A 17569-nucleotide genomic window follows, 5' to 3' on the forward strand; every position below is an offset into this window, starting at 1 on the left:
TTTAGCAAAAACCAAAGAAAAGTTAACCAGAGCGGAACAGGTCGTAATCTCAACTCCAACGAGTTTGGGAAGACCAGTAGTTGCAGCAAAGCATATGATGCATCTGTTGGGCCATCCTAACTCGTTGCATTCACGGGTCGAACTCAATCCCTATAGGAACAAACCCGACTCCGGGTCGATCCGTACAAGAATCGTATCACCCATCACAAGCCATAGTGACAAGCCATCGAGCGCAAAAGACACAATTCATATGTAAAAACATTTTCTATGAAATTAAACATCGTTACACAATATCGTGGAGTATTTCTTGAATACTTCGAAATACTGAACAAGAATTTGAACTCTTTTCAAGCGTCTCAAGTTTAGATTTTCCTTGCTTTTTATGCACTCGTATGACAAAAAAAATATTAGCAATACGGCTAGGCCGTCCCTTTCGAAATGAAAATAAATTAAAAAAATGAAAAAAATATTCTTCTTCTTGGTTTAACGACCTTCTAGGTCATGCTGGCCATCAAATAATTTATCAGACTTAAACGTACCTCGTAGTTATATGAAAGGGATTTTTTTGCGGGGAACAATGGGAATGAGAACATTTAGCTGGTTTTGAGGATCAGTGGCTGCCTCCAGTGTTATCAGCTATGGCCAAAGCAGCCGCAGAACTGTGTTCAATGATTGATACTAGACCTAAAAAGGTCTTCTTGCTGAGCGAAGAGGTTCCACTTAGCACAGCATTTTTCGATTGCTCTATTCAACTTTTATTTTGAAGAAAATCCTAAGGAATCAGATCCCCCAGTCCGGTTACTCGGGCTCGATACTCTTAATCATCATTAAAATTGACCAAAAGCATTAATGGGAGTTTGAGTATCTTAATTTTTTGGAAGAAAACTGAGCAAACCTCAGTTAAAGAACGTTTTCTAATAAATCCGTTAACATAAAGTTTTAACCAATTGCTGAGCTCTCGATAGAACTAAAATTAGTAAGCAATTTATTGCCATAAATTTATTATTATTTCTTCTTCTTCTTGACTTAACGACCTTACTCGCGCTTGTGATAGTCCTCTCTGCGGTTTTGACGGTCCCCGGTCCTGTCCTTTGAATACCGGTGGCGCTCACGCAAGACCACCGGGCCTGGACCCTGGACATATACTTATAATTTCATATACCTTTATTAAACACATTGAATTTTCAATACCTCTTTTCCTAGCCTTGATCAACTTCAACAAGACTTTATCATCTTTTTATACTCCATTAGTGATATACAGCTTGACGCATTTTGATACACTACTACAAAACTATCCATCGTTTTGTACTTACCACTAATAGTTGTGTCGTCTGCAGTCGCATCATCATCATGCCGGCGAGATTTATCTACAATACCGAAAAGAAAAACAACAAATAATTAAATACACAATCCTCCGTTTAAATTAATTTGCATTCTAATTAACTTACCTTGATGATGATTGCGACTCGAGATTTTCTCCATAAGTTTGGTAATTTTGCTGTCATTCTTCTGTATCGCCGGCCCAGGACAGTATTCGTTCAGATCTTTTGCACAAGCCCGGTGGATGTTTAATTCGCAGTCTAAAATGGTACAGAAATGGCAAAATTTTCGGTCAAATGCAATGCTTAGTTCCATTCGCTTTTACGGGGAATACTTACTAGTGCAATGGTAGCCCTGCGGGCTAACGCCCCACAGAATGTTCTGACAGTGATTGCACCGCGTCACTTCGTAGTACGGCTGCAGGTGTAAGTTGTGGCCACAGATCGTTTGCTTCCGGTTCTTGGTCATAAGCCGGCTTTTGAAGCTTTTCTCGCGGCTAACGAAGTGATGCACCTTGTCGATCGGTCCGCCGGGATTGTAGCGGGTAACGAAGAACCGCATCAGTACGGTCGACAGAGCCGAACATAGTGCCGACTTCTTTGGATCTTCCTTCGGAGACTCACGCTCAAGCTCATCACTAAAACAAATAAAAAGAAAACATTCAATAAATAGACCGATATACTTCCTTCTATTCATTCGCCATACTTACAGATACTGTTGCAGCTTAGGCAGCAGCGTTTCGTCAATAATTCGTTGCTCCTTCACCTTGTCACCTTTGGCCATTTGCAGCAGCTGATCGTTCGGGCCGTACATTGTGCCCAACCCAGCGGTACGCTTCGTCTGAAACTGTTGCAGCTGCTGGTTGATCGTTTCCTTCGCTTTCAGTCGACTGCGCCAAAACACCATCCGCAGTATTTCCGCCTTGTCGTTCTCCTTCTGCAGCACGTCGTCGATGTCGCGTGCCAGCGCTTCGTCCACGTTCGCACACAGTAGCGGCGCACCCGGTACGAGGAATGTCGAATGAATCTCGTACGCCCACTTGCGCATATCCTTCACGCTACCCTCCTTGTACAGCATCGTGATCAGATAGAACAGCAGCGCAGACGGGTCGGAGTTGGTGAGCACAAAGTTCAAGAACACGGCCAGATAGACGGACTTTTCCGCTTCGAGCAGTTGCGTTAGCGACCGGAAGGGACTATTTTCTTCGATGAAACTTTCCTGATCCGAAATGTCGTCGTCTTCCATCGAGATGATTGGTTTTTGGGCGACATTAGCTTGCGCTGCCACGATACTCCCCGGCACGGTACTACCCGTATTCGTGCCTCCGATTGGTGATTGTCCATGGTGATGATGCGCATGATAAGAGGAGCTCATATGACTTCCTCCATTGTTGTTGTTGTTAATGCTGTTAAAGTTGTTATTGTTGCCACCGGTCGTATTGGTAGTGCCATTGTTTCCGATGCTGCTACTGTTGTGATGGTGATGGTTGTTGTTATTAATGCTACTGAGAGGGTTTGCTATTGCCAGATCACCGGCAGTGGTGTGCTCATGGTGATGCAGATGACCACCACCATGCTGCTGATGGTGCGGATGCTGATGGTGTTGCTGATGACCACCACCAACACCGCCGCCCGGACTACCACTGCCGGTCATCGAGGTGCTCAGGTACGGTGGAGGCGGCGTGCCCGGTGGCGTTATCTCCGAACGCTTGTCCCACGAGTCGGACGACGTTTTGTGATGCCGGTAATGGTGCGGATGATGATGATCGCCCACCATACCGAAATCTTTCGAACCGATGTTTTCCGGTGAGGACACAATACGTCGATGTTTCTTGTTGATGGATTGATTAACGCCTGCTGCTGCCTGCTGCTGCTGGTTCATCGCCTGACGGGTGACACGGTGAGATAAAATTGAAGTGTTAGCACCAGAACTATTACAATCTGTTTGTTAGCATAGTGAAATCAATGTACAAGAAAGCATAAAGACAATCCTGGCTCGTTCCGGGAAGGAAATGTTTTACATAATGTTTTTTTACCCACAGTGACCCTACGCAAAAGAAAGGGAGGCTTTATACAAAATAAGCAAAAAATGCTTATTAGCTCATAATAAGGAAATACAGCCGCTCGAAACACAATTCAAACTATAAAAAATAGGCGATTTCTACTCAAACACCCAAAGTGAAATTGTTTGTTGGAAGTTATACACGCGTGTGTTCATAAAGTAATGATATATTTTAAGTTTGCACACTTTTGAGAGTTCGATGATCAACATTTATACAAATTTTTTCTCTAATATACTACTTTTTATATTTATTTACGTAAGTGTTGTTTTTTTTTCAAAATGGTCGAGCAGGTTTTCAAAATTGCCTAAATAAGTGATAGAGACGCGAAAAATTAGACTACAATTCTGAACAATTTTCTCCTTCTGAGTCATAAATTACAACCCAAAAAGATGAAATAGGACTCTTTTTTATTTCGTCTTGGATTAACGACCTCCGCGGTCATGCCAGCCATACGATGGGTTACTAGACTTATCGATACCATGTAGTTGGATGATAAATCCTCACTCCGGTTTCTCGAAATCGAAGGCTCTCCGAACATTGAACATCTAAAAAAATCTCATTACTTAAGGAACACAGATCGTGCAATGCTGTTATTGAGCAGAGTATGCTATTTTCTGGACGAAAAAAGGTTAATCGTGCTAAGATTAGATTATATATTCAACCATCTAATAAACTACATGCAGGTTATTATGATAAAAGCATTAATACATATCTACGTTACTACCAGGCCGGCAATTGTGCATGCTTCAAAATGTGTCCAAAAACAATGCTCGGAGTTGAGAGATGTGTTCCGTCAAAGTTACTATTACGAATCTTATGAATTCTTGTTTATTTGATGATTATTCTTTCTGTTCGGCAGAGTTCTGCGACAAGACTACGAGTCAGTAGGCAGCTTCATTCACACGCATTTCGTGGCCACACACACACACACGAACACAAACACGTAGTAAAATCTGCCCTATAAACAAACCAAATACCCATATAATGAAAAAGAAAAAGACATATTATAAAAGAAAATCAACAATAAAATAAATAAGTAAAATAAAACCAAAACAAACGAAGCGGAAATCTATGTACAACAGGGGGAAAGAAAAGAAGGGTCTTGAATGGGAAAGCTCAAAGTACAGCGCAAGGATGCAGGGATGAGACTAGAAAAACAAAACCGACGAACCTCGACAGATATAGAAAAGACAAGACAAGACAAGACAGACAGATAGACAGAACAGCATTACTTCGTAGTTGTTATGGCACAAAATACACCTCCCCCGTAAGCGTCCCCGCGAATTGTATGTAAAAGCGATGGGATAAGTTACTAAACGGACCTCATAAGGTGATACCGACTACAATGTAGAGTCGGGAGCCTCAACATTAATAGAGTTCTCCATCTCAAACTTTTTTTTTCTTCTAAATTTAATGTTTTGTGCTTTGTATACACAACAAGTACAACGCAGACGAGGCACAACATGTAGTGTATATGTGTGTTTGGTATGCGCGTGTGCGTAGTAGTGCCGGCGTATAGCCAAAAGGAGAGCTAAGAGATCGTAATGTTTAGTGTTGGGGCAGGGTTTGTTGAGATCACACTGTACAGAAGGTGTAAGGTTTTAGTATTCTAGAGCCTAGTAGAGCCATCATCCGTGTGGAACGTCTTCGTTCATCATTCACAACAGCTTATTGCTTTTTTCTTCACTCGCACATTATCCTCACTAAGTTACTAATTTGCACAATTCTTTCTCCTCCTCTTCCGCCCTTTTTCGGACGGTTTCTTGACTACTTACGGTCGTTTGTTGATGCTGCTGCATCTGATGTACTATGTTCGGGCGGTAGGAGAGCGGAAAGGCAGCGGCCATATTGTCGCGCACCGAGGTGCAGGTCGTTATAAGTGGATAGTTCATCAGCGTATTGATACTGTTCGGTGGTGGGCGCAACTCGATCGAGCCTCGGCCACCAATGCCGCTGCTGCCGTTGTTATTGTTGTTGTTGTTATTGCCATTGGGTGTGCCTGTAGAGGCGTTGTTGGTGCAGTTACTACCAGCATTGTTGTCGCTGTTCATTATGAGATTCTGGTTCACTACCTCCAGCATGCCAGGTTGTCGCGGTGGCAAGGGTGGTGGTTCTGCCTGCAGCTCTGTCGTACTAGTTGCCGTGGCCATACTGCCTTTAGTCATATTCACATCGCCTAACGGAGACTCCATGGCTGTATTGTTGTTGGCGTTACTGTTCTTATTGCCTCCGCCACTACTACTACTGTTATGATTGTTATTATTGTGTGAACCGCCATTCTTTTTCTTGCCACGCGACGATTTGCCACCACCGCTGCTAGCTTTCGAGCTGGCCGACCCGGAAGATCCGGCCGAATGCAGACTGGACGTGTCCTGTGCGACAAGCTGATGATCCAGATCCGACACAAGGATGTTGCGTCGCGAACCGACCATCATCATGTCAACCATATCTTCGGACTTTTTTGGAATGTTGTTACGCTGGGGTAGTGGTGGCGGTATGTCTAAACTTTGCTGGTGCTGGTGTTGTTTGCCACTGCCACCAAAGGGACCGGATCGATTCATGTGATGATGGTTTCCGTGCAGATGGTGGTGATGGTGATGATCGGCCGCACTACTTGCGCTATACTTCTTCGTCTTGGTAGGTGTTCCCGCACCGGCAGCACTACCAGAACCTGCCAGGCCTCCACCCGCGAACGGACCACCATCGGTTGGGCTAAAGCACTCGGGTGACCCGAACAGGGTGGCCACTGCCGGTGAGCTTATCTCTTTGGAGTCGGACGATTTCTTCTTCGTGCCCAGGCTCAGCGACGATAGCGAGCGGGGAAACCGGGACAGGAAGGCGGGCGTCGACGTTGTGGTAGTGCCACTGTTTGGGAGCTGCGGTTGCGGAAACAGTGGTGGTGAGCTGAGCGACGATGGGCTGAATGCCGGATATGAGCCGTGCTGTTGAGGTTGTTCGTTGAGAAAATTCGTTGCGACACACGGACGAAAAAGTCGCAAGGACATTATCGGGTCGGGTCCGAACACCGATGCACAACAGGGAAGTTGCATCCGATGAATGAATGGTGCGAATGAGCAAGGGAAAGCGAGCAAGAAAGAATCAAGGATACGAAGGATTGTGGAAAGAGTGAGAGAGAGAGAGATTGAGGGGTGTTTTGGAAGGAGTTTATTTTGTTTGTTTGTTTTTTTAATGCATTCATTCAGTACAGTATTGTGACCCAAAAATAAAAAAGGAAATTAAATATGAATTAGAAATCCTCGAAACCAATGTGATAATGAAGGTACATAAGTGGTGGTGGTAAATGGTAACAAGAAGGTGGACGTAAGATTGCGAGGAGAAGAAAAGATATCGAAGGAATTAGGGTGTGGTATTGTCGTGCCAGTAACCGATAAAAGGAGACACCACACCACAATAGCATATTGTTAATGAAGACGCATTTGAGGCAAACTATTTGAGAGATACAAGGAACAGGAGCAGCTGACAAACGCTGTTGTATTTGCTCAGCCATGTGAATACTTTAATTAAATCTTTAATATACGTCAGATTTTGTGCCCTCATGTGAAGACCTGGTCATTTTTAACTACTATGTTTTCACAATATGGCGTCAAGCCATCATACTACAGAATTAAATTTAAAAATATAAACGATTCACTATTTCTATATTGTAATGAGATCTGGAAAAATTGTGTCGAATACAATTAAATAGGAAATATTTGAAGAAATGCTTTGTTTTACAAAAATTAGCATCCCTAGAAATATCTAACACTAATTAGCAAATGAACATATCTTAAATACTGAAAGTTTCATTCAACAATCCTAATAGAAATTATCTAAATACCTATTACGAAATGCATAAAATGTAAACATTAATTAAAAAAAAAACAACATTCCGAAAAAATGTAAATCAAACAAAAATAAAACAGTGCAATAATCGAATTCGATAATTGTTTCCATATTTCTACTTGATAAATCAAAATTGTAACAATATGGAGAAAGAAACATCTACTAACGTACATCTTCAAACCGTTCCGAAAGGAATAAGGAAAAACAAAACAAACTTCTACGAGCATTCGTTTCACAAACCCATCGAATAAATGCGAGGAGAAAATTAAATATTTTTATGCCGCACAATACGCATATGATAAAATGCTCATAACGGTGATAACCTTATAGCGCGAGGAACAAACAAAAATGCAACACGAGGCGAGCACAAAAACAAACAAAATAAAGCAAAGCAAACATAAATGTAAAGTTTCTGCATAGGAGTGTGGAGTGTTGTCGTTTCTTTTTTTGTCTTTTGCCATCCCAACGCTTAGAAACTGCATAAGAAACCCCACTTGTAAAAGCAGGACATGGTTGACCTTTTAAGGCATTCGTTTTTAAAGCCATTTGGCTTCTGGATAACCTTTTTATAAGGTGAAGAAATCGTTGCAACTGCATCATTTGCATTTTGCGCCAAGTTGTACCGTGTGACTCATGATTTTCATGAGGAAAGGAAAACAAAATGTCTTTTGAGATATAGTTGAATAGTGGTAGTGCGTATCGTGTGTAAAATGCCGTCATGCATTTTGATGAACCGTGAAGGATTAATTTAATGGCCACTTAAGGATGGAACATTAAGCTGCAGAGTATGCGTATGTATGTTTTGTTTGTTTTGTTTGCTTGATTCAAAAGAGTCGTATTGGGGGGGCCGGAGGAAGAATGATGTGTAAATTTAATTCTTAATATATAATACTCGATAAAATTTATAAATTAAATTTTTTAAATAACTTTGAATTTCCATTTAACGTAAAACGTATAAATACTAAAATAAAATCAATTCTTAACACACCAAACCTGTCCTTCGTACCCTCTCAAAACAAACAAGTTTGAATTAGAACACACAAAACAGTAGACCAATCGTAGGCCAGATGAAATTGTTAAAATGATCCAAAAAGAAACCAAAAGCGCTTCGGAAACGTTTTTACTGTTGTGTCACAGCTTTAGAATGGTTTGAGTTAATGTTGTGTTTTAACCCTCGAAAATGATTGAATGTGATTGCGAGCGGTGTGATTGGTTATTGCAGTGACAGTGTCGCTCGTACTCGGTAAAACAGTTAACCAAAATGCACCACCAAATAATACATACCCAACATCGAGAGCAACATACATACTAACATACATGGAAAAAGAAACATAAACACAGCACAAAATGCATTATTAAATCGCTCGATAAACGATGAAGAAATAATCGCATCGATCGATCGTTTATCACGGAAATATATTTTCCCAAACAACCAAAGTAATGGGTGGGATGCGCAACACGTGCACCTTAGCAAAACGGCGGGAAAACATCGTTTTCGGGGAAAAAAGGAAAGAAAAGAACGCCAAGAAAAACAAACCTTCACCGCACAATGGAAACCACAGCACTGAGTGAAACACAAAAACCCCATTCCAAGTCGGTGCAGGGTAATGAGCGAGTAGTTTTACAAACATAACATGTAGAACAACAACCACATGTAACTACACCGCGCAGTGGTAAAGTGGTTTCTTCATAATAGCAACAACACAACGTATCTCCTTGAACCACGAATGGAATAGTGCACAAATATTCAGTAAAAGAGACAGAGGCTAAAAGGTGATTGTGCGAAATACAATTCAGAGAAGAAAAAAAACACCCCAACAAACACCATGTGCATCCCCCACAGCCCCCGTCTAGCCAGGTGAAAGATGTTGGCGTGTGATTTGTTTCGATTTTTATAGACGAAAAGTAGAAGAAAACTATTAAACCAATGAGGTATCAAACAGGAAAGGGATCGAAACGAATGGTACAAGGAGTTGGAAAAACTTTAAACGAGATGGAAACATAAAAGTAGTATAGAGGGAACTGAAATACGTTACTTCGCCAAGCATCTGTTGCAGCTCCTTCTCTAGCTTCTGGATCGTCGCGTCGGCCCGGGCTACCTCTTCCGATTTGTTGCTGGCGATAAGATTATCACGGTTTATCTTCACCTGCTCGAGCATCATCTGTAGCGTGTTAATTTTGTGTACCTCCATCTCCCGTTGCTTTGCACACTAAATTGAAGATAAAATAGGAGAAGGGAATTATAATGTAGTCAGAGGTATTTCTATACTACATACTTGTTCAACATGATGAATATTATAAAAAATAAAATAAATGTAATCGCCTTTTCATTTTCCTCCTGATCGTTTGCAGAGTGATACTAGATAACAGGTGTACCGAAAATTGAGTCAAGAGCGCCGCCGGTCTGCACACAAGGGGATCGGACCTTACCAAGCCTAAGACAAGAGGAAGGAAATACTAGATCTGTGGCAAGAAACAATACAGCTTTCCCAAAAAAAAAACCTTTTCCGAGACAGACAAATAAATCTTTGAAACATTCCGGGACACTGCTCAAGATATGCTCGACAAAAACATTTCGTATTTCAAATGCAATTCCTTCAACAATATTAGGACTGAAATATATTTGCCCAATACTTCCTGTCAAGTGTCCAGTTAGACCATCTTCAAGGAATTCTGAGGATTTTCCTAGGTGAACATTTGTATTCAGGGGCAAATTTGTTCCAAAAGGAAGACATTCGAAAAGATACTGCTAGATTTCAAATCTGATTCATCACAAATTATTATTCAATTAAAAATAAAATTAAATTACTGCCTTTCTTCTTCACGGCTTAACGTCTGGGGACTCGCCGGTCATCGAATTTTTCATTTATTTATTGAGGCTTTGAATCCGGCCATCGAATGCCTTACTAAACTTGCTGATATCGCGTAGTTGGAAAGTCTTCACTGGGCAGAAACGGTCTTGATGTGCTTTGAATCCCGGTCCTGCCGTGTGAAAACCGGCGCCTGACTATTAAAATCCATACAAAATGTGTCCAAATTGAATTATTAATGTACGGGTGCAGAAAATATCTGGACAATTTAAAGAACTCCCAAGATGAAGAGTCTTTTACTTGGTAATTTCCAATTACCCATTCAAACGACGCATCTCGCGCTTTTCTTTAGCTAAAAGGATCAATCTTTTATCTCTCTCCTGCGCCCATTTGCTGCCCTTTTATTTTAACCTCAATTTGCAGAAACAGCAAAGAAAAAACCACACACAGTTCACAAAACTTAACATTCCTCCAGTGTCCGCACGGGCCCACAACAGTGTTCGCCAAAATTCTTGATGATTCCACCAACTTGTCGTTGATACCGGAGAGAAAGTGTGGCAACAAAAAATGGATGAAAAATCCCGAAATAACGTGATTCAATATCGCGATCGTACACATGTATGCCCCAATATCCCCGGCGCGTTTAGACCATCGCCACGAATAGTCGCCACTACGGGGGTGTGTGTGTGATGGATCCCTGGTTTTGGAAGCGACCAGAAATAATGTGATGGCAGAAGAAATTAGCATCGCTCTCCTGGCCTGTTCCAAGCAAATCGGATCGAAGGAAGGATGATGATGAGAAGGGACACATATTCTGGGCAGTAGAAGCAAAAAACGTTTGCTACCATTTTACCTTCTTCCGCTTTTGGTTCTTTTGGCATGCAAGCGACACCCCCCGGCGCGCACATTGGGAAGAAGATTGGAAATATTTTTAGACCAATCGAAAGGAAAACGCTAACCACACACCACTGGTCAGGCGAGCCAGGCCATAGCATCAGCAACAGCAGAGATCACAGCCAAAGATGCTCTCCCGATGATCTTGACATTTTTCGATCGATGATGGAGTAAATTCGTGGAAAAATGAACGATCCTGAGCAGATCCGGTCGGGCTGAGCGGTGGTGGTGAGAATGAGTTGAATAAACGATTCGGAATTGCGAGAAAACTACGGTCGGTCGAGCGGGGCTTTTAACTTTTTGGGAGCGCGCGCTGGTGACTTGAATTTCAATTAATCCTTGCTTGCGGTTGGAAATGTGTTTAACTTCATTCTGGATTGTTGTAATGGTTCATTCGGGTCATTTAGTAATGCCAGCGACTGCAGCATAATCATGCGCTGCTGGCGGCGGTACACTACTTACATCAACGGGCTGTGGAGCGGTGATGCTGTTCCGTTGCGCAACCGGCGTCATCGGGGCGATGGAGTTGGTCGATGGCGATGGTCGCTGCATTCTGTTGCTGCCACGCTGCACGGTTAGCTCAACGGTGTCCGATGCTGTAGAGTAAACACACACAGAGAAAGAAGCAAGAAGAACGAGTTTTACTATGCGGTACACCACACACCGTGTCAACTGATCAATGAAAATAGTAGGTGCGTTTTATGAGAGGGGTTGTATTGGGGAAAAGCTATTCAAAACAGGCGGAAGTCAATAGCCAATTCTGTAAGACAAACAATGGCAATTTTAATCAAAAAGTTCCATAACTTAATAAAGGTTTTTTTAGTACAAATTGAAACGTTAAGCCTGACACAGCGAGGCAGCTTTACTTTTCAGGAATTACCTTGTAAGATGGGTTGATAAGAACAAATAACAACTTGACAATAGTCGTTTATCCAACAAGCTTAACCTCAGTACATTTTAAAGTCACTTTTTTGTTGGTACCAAATCACATTTACTAATTGCTATTTTGACATACACATTACTGAAAAACTGCAGGAGTTAACCCAGAAATCGTAGCCAAGTAACCGTACTCCAAAAAAAAAAAGAGTGAACGTAAGTTTCGTCAGAATAATGAACTGATATTGGATAATGCATTCAAACATTATAAAACTCCAAAGTTGGGCCTCCAGCTCGGGACAGGGTTTAAGGAATTTGGAGTAGACCAAAAGTTTTCCAAAACATGTAACTTAATTTTTGGACAGTACTGGCAATGATATCTTTATTGTTTTTGATGCTAAAATCATTCAAAATGTAAAGCAATTGCAGTATTTTTTAAAATTTATTGTTGAAAATTATTAGACCATTTTATGCTCAAGATCAAAAATCAATAACTGAGGTTAGGGAAAATGGAAATGATTGAAATACAATATAACACTGGAGAGACACACAGCGAGCATTGCCCGATCTAGGTCCCGTGGTCGTGATGATGTGAAATTTGCCGATCAACTAGCTTCAGTAGCGCGATCGATTGTTTACATTTTCCCTCCCATTCAAACGGTTGGTTCCATGCCAACGGGTAAAGAGCGCGGATTTGTAGAGTATTGGACTATTTTCCCACAGAAAAAAAAACTGAGATTCGAAATGTGGTCCGTGAAAACAATGATCCAAAAGCGATCGAGAATTTGAGTATGAAAATTGATAAAACGCTATAATATTAAGAAAAGACTCTCCATATATGCTAACGTACGATACAGGGGGTGGCATAATAATTTTAGATAAAAGGAAATGTTTTCAAAATTTAGGAAACCAAGGCTTTATGACAGAGCAGAGCAGCACTTTTCATCTAGCTAATCGATTTGTATTTTCAAAATGCAAAATAAGTCTTTTCTAATATCTCTTAAGTAGAATATTCTTAAACGAACTAACGTGCTTACTTAGTTCTACTACTAATTCTACTAATACTGTACGAATTATGTGCGTGTGAGTGGTGTATATGTCATTGTGGGATGGATTGAAGCGTTGCTAAGGGTAAAGAATAAGGGTGCCGAATAGAACCGAAGTTTTATAAAGGGAATGATGATAACTAGCGGTGCGTTCCAGATGAAGACGACCCGTGCTCGCAACCAGTGGCCGCCGATTGTGAATAGTGCGCTTAATTTTGTTTATTGTTTCACCAGTTTCTTGTGCACTCCCTTCATCATCATACCACACACTGCATTTCGTATTACCTTTGATCAGTTCCACAACGTAGGTGTGGGTTAATGCTCGCACGGATGTTCCATTGACCTGATGGTGGAGATGGCGCGAGGTGTCGGAAGATGTTGTTGATTTTGGGGCATCAGTCGCGAACGGCAGGGAAAAATCAAATTCCGATGTCGTGTGTGGTGCCGCGCCGGTGGAGGAATGCGATGAAAATAAAACATTTCAAAACAAAATAAAACAAGATTAACTTACTGCAAACGGAAAGCAAATATTACAAGGTGCAAACTTTACACTCGACTTTTGTTTTTAACACATGAACTTAAAGTTCGAATTATGGCTTATACAAAAAAAAACTACAAAAACACAAAAAAGCGACACATTCCACACGGCATTACCTTCAGTATCATATCGTCCGGCATTAACCCAGCCCGCCGTGCCGCACCGCCCGGTTTAACGCTCTCCACGAACACGGGCTTATCGCCGGACACCTTCATGCCGTACCCGGTCGCATCCTTGTTCACCGTCAGGACGAGCGTCTGCATCGCCATCGACCCATTGGCAGCGGATTCCCGCGTCGGCGTCAGCGTTTGTGGCCTCGGCTGCTGTGTCTGCTGTTGCTGCTGCTGTGCATTGTGTGGTTGCTGTTGCTGCCGGGGGGATCCGGCACTGCCATTCTGGGTTGTCGGGATGCGGCTAGTTGGATTGTGTACGGGAGACCTAGGGTCGTTCGCCGTTCCATAGCGGGGCGTGGTATTTGGAAGAAGCACGAAGCCGTTGTCACAAAATTGAATGGACAACAAATAATTTGGAAAGTTAACGAAAGAAAAGAATGGAATAAATATAAAATATAAAAGTCTTGTCTAGCAGCCCACAACACAACACATAAGAACATTAGTAGAGGGGAAGGATAAGGATTTTTTCTTGCAAAGGAAAGAGATAAGTTAATAAAAGCGGTGAAGAAAGGAATGAGTGTGTGTGTGATGGAGGAAATTTTTGGTGATGTGCTGGAAAATAGTGTGTAAAGAGTGGATACTCCTGATTGTGAACAGTAAATAATTAACTAACTCACACAGTAATTAAAAAATAAATGGCTAAATCTATAAGTAAAATATAAAAAAATAACTAGTAAAAAACTCAAAAAATGACTACCTAACTGAAAGCAAGACAAAAAAAAGCTAAAAATGTACGAGGTAATAATAGCAGAGTAAAACTATAAAATAAACTTTATTGCTGTGAGCTTCCTTCTAAACATAGTCATACACAAAGCAGACAAAGGCAAGTGCAAGTGAGAAAACACATCGAACCCCACGAGAACGCACAATTAATAATGGCGAACCACACGAGAACAGGCGTGTTCGCCTTGCGTTAACACGCTTGCCCTTGCACTTGCACTTGCACTTGCAACTAATAACTAGCACAACAGCGTGCTCACACCCTCTCTCGCATGCTGGATTCACCACCAGACGCGCTACAGCACAACCAGCATCTGCCTCCCACGGCCTCACACACGCCGTCATAATCGTTCCTTCGGCGCATTTTCAAACACCTTTGCACGCCCGCCCTGTTTTCTTCGCCTTTTTTTCCCCCCGTTGCCAGTATTATGGATGTGCGATGCGTCGTCGTTTGGCTCTCGTCCTCCTCCCCATTAGCTTGAAGGCGACCTATTAAACCAGGTCCGAACATCTGACGTGCGCCGAAGGCCGTGGGATGGGAAATTTGTACACATAGAATCAGGTCCGGCCTCCCATCCGTCGCTCAATCGCTAGCCGACGTTGTAGAGAGCAGTGATTTGCATCGTGTAAAAAATTGCACTGTGGAACACATTATTGTTCGTTCCTGTGTTTTTGCTTTCGATAGAGGACATGTGTGCGCGTGTACCAGAAGAACACATGTGCAGCAAAAGTACAAGGTGAAAGTTCATGAATAATACAGTGGAATAGCTTACCGATTATTAGATAGATGAGTATCAAAGGTTATCCAAATAGGATATTGAAAGAACTTCCAACTAGTCCAAGAGAAACACAGAATTTTATATCTATGATGACTTCTCAAAATTCTTTGAGTGTTCTGACGTTTGGTGGCTTTAAGACGCTGCCTAGTTCTGTATCCAAGCTGACCAAGACACCCTTTTTCAGTTGTGGTAGCATGTTCTGATTAAACTACCTTACGGCAGTCGTTCGATGGCTCGAATGGCTGGACAAAAACTATCCAAAAAATACAGATTTCTAGCTAAAATTCTCAATAGTTCGCCATTTTCTCAATTATCTGATTTCGAGTGCGTTCTGGACATAGCAGATAAAGTCTTAAGTTGTTGAGCTGTCACTACAAAAAAAATTGCAAGCTCTGGATTATTGAAGAGGAGTCGCAAAGACTTATTATTCAGATGTCCCAGTTTAAATGTGTCGCAAATCGCAACTGCCGATATCGATAACCAAAAGGTGAAAAAAAAGAGAGAAAACGTTCTCAACCCTTTTGCTTCAATAGAGCAAAAATAAAAACGTGCTCAATTTTTTTCCATTATGCAAAAACGGTCTATTTTCTTCATCTTGCCTATCCCACCCAGCAGCAGCATATATGAAGGTTGACGCTGTCGTACAACAATCGGCTAATCGATCGGACATTTAACGCGGGTCTAAAAATACGCTCCGTCGTCCAACGTCTTCCTTCACAGGATGGGCAGGTTTTCTTCGCTTTCCTGTACCAGAGAGACTCGATTCCTTAATGGATGTTTGTATAATCGATAGACGACTACGAACTCTTACTCTGTTTGCTGGTGTTTTTTTTTCTCTTCAGTTTAGTTGTTCTTGTGCTCCATCTGCAACGGACACGTCCACAAGGACGTACAAAGGCAAAAGTACAGTCTTCCCCCCGCGTGTAAATGTGGTGTTCGGTGGGCGCTTTAAATTATTGGTGAGATTTTAATTTTCGATAAATGCAATCCTATTAATTGACTGTCAGCCGCACACTCGAGTTGCTCAACGACCTGCAACTGAAAGAGTTAAGTTCCCGCACCAGACATGGAGACAAAACCACAGCGCGATAAAGCGCTTGTGGTTGTTACTTGTGCGCCGCTATCTCTCTAAACGGTGAAAGTGTGACAAAACTTCAAAACAGAAGCGCACACTATCGGGACGGTTTAATTTTCCACCCCGGGGACATGGATTTTGCACATCAATTCAGGCGCGATTGATCCTATCGAAAGTAACCGCGCGACCGGAGCACATTCAAATATGCCATAAATCACGTTTGCTTGTGTGCTAATTTCACAACTGATGGCAATAAAATCGTTCGTGGTGACGATGTTTGGAAAAGGGAGTGTGTGTTTAAGAGGTGATGGCAATAAAATAAAACACACGAAGAAAGGACAGGACGCACTTTGGACGCACGACTAATTTGCGTATTTTCACATCGGTTTTCTTCATTTGTCATACGGGTACGTATTCCATTTGCTTATTGCTGACTGCTGTTGAGCTGCTGCTGCCCGACCATAAAATCTGTCAGTAGCAATTTACACGATTCCGCCACCATCACCGTCGTTCTCGCCGCCCTGCAGTTTCCTGGGGGCGCACACGAAAATTGACGAGGAAATAGGAGGAAAACTGCGTTGGCATCCTTCCAGACCGCCCCCACCCAACCCGAACGGTATGGGTACGATTGATCTCTCTCTCCCTCGCGAATTAATGAACGAACGAATGAACGAATGCCGACATGCTTTCGAGCGCGTTTGAAGTTTAACAGGATGAGATTTTGAAATTCGGACGGCGTCCTACGAAAAGGAGTGACCAGTCCCAGGGTGACAGTGATTGCCTTAAATGTGGTGTGGATCGAGTATAATTTGGAGGTAAGTTGCTAGTCATAATTAGTGCAGTACTTATAGCCATTATACTAGCAAATAAAAGCCAATGTCTTAGTCTCTGTCTCTGTCCTAATCTGTTTCATCATGTTTATATCCAAATTATTTTTATACAATTAATTTGTTAAGTAATTTTAACGATTTTTTCTGCCTTTTCCTTCTTCTTACAAATGAATTCAATTCGATATATTTATCCACAAGTGTGCCACTTGCTCTCCTCTGTGTTTTCCACGTCCAAAATTAAAAAGAAAAAGCAGCCTAAACTTGTTCCACTGTTCGAGCAAGAGCTTGTTTCTCTCTCTCTCTCTCTCTCTCTCTCTCTCTCTCTCTCTCTCTCTCTCTCTCTCTCTCTCTCTCTCTCTCTCTCTCTCCCTTCCTTAGGGGAGGTGCGGAGCACGCTTTCCATTCCTCATTTTCCCTTCGTTCCTTCCTTGGCAACTCTTCAATGGGTGCCGCCTTACCAATTACGCTGGTAAACAGCAGCAGCCGCAGCAGCACCAAACAGCAACTCGATTTAATTGACTTGGTGATTGACGAAAGAGATTAATTCACACAAATCAAACCCACGTGTGTGCGTACTGCCGGTTCGACCAGTTAGAACAAGTT

The 17569-nt window shown here is 42.1% G+C and overlaps 3 protein-coding genes across 3 annotated transcripts in view; 2 read left to right on the forward strand and 1 right to left on the reverse strand.

Annotated features, from left to right (window-relative positions):
* The window catches only part of LOC126568338 (protein draper), a 305035-nt gene that overhangs the window by 93531 nt on the left and 193935 nt on the right, over window positions 1-17569 (forward strand). The window lies entirely within an intron of this gene.
* The window catches only part of LOC126567853 (catenin delta-2), a 151825-nt gene that overhangs the window by 88178 nt on the left and 46078 nt on the right, over window positions 1-17569 (forward strand). The window lies entirely within an intron of this gene.
* Window positions 1-17569, reverse strand: part of LOC126568651 (uncharacterized) — a 64080-nt gene that overhangs the window by 30888 nt on the left and 15623 nt on the right. Inside the window, exons 2-10 of the mRNA XM_050225165.1 lie at window positions 13506-13827; window positions 13137-13194; window positions 11392-11525; window positions 9262-9435; window positions 5158-6324; window positions 2030-3204; window positions 1659-1957; window positions 1449-1580; window positions 1314-1367 (exon numbers count right to left, since the gene is read on the reverse strand). Of these exons, the coding sequence (XP_050081122.1) occupies window positions 1314-1367; window positions 1449-1580; window positions 1659-1957; window positions 2030-3204; window positions 5158-6324; window positions 9262-9435; window positions 11392-11525; window positions 13137-13194; window positions 13506-13827 (3515 nt within the window). The remainder of the gene's footprint in view (window positions 1-1313; window positions 1368-1448; window positions 1581-1658; window positions 1958-2029; window positions 3205-5157; window positions 6325-9261; window positions 9436-11391; window positions 11526-13136; window positions 13195-13505; window positions 13828-17569) is intronic.

This window comes from Anopheles maculipalpis, chromosome 2RL (genome assembly GCF_943734695.1).
Source record: "Anopheles maculipalpis chromosome 2RL, idAnoMacuDA_375_x, whole genome shotgun sequence".
In the NCBI taxonomy this organism is placed as follows: Eukaryota; Metazoa; Arthropoda; class Insecta; order Diptera; family Culicidae; genus Anopheles; species Anopheles maculipalpis.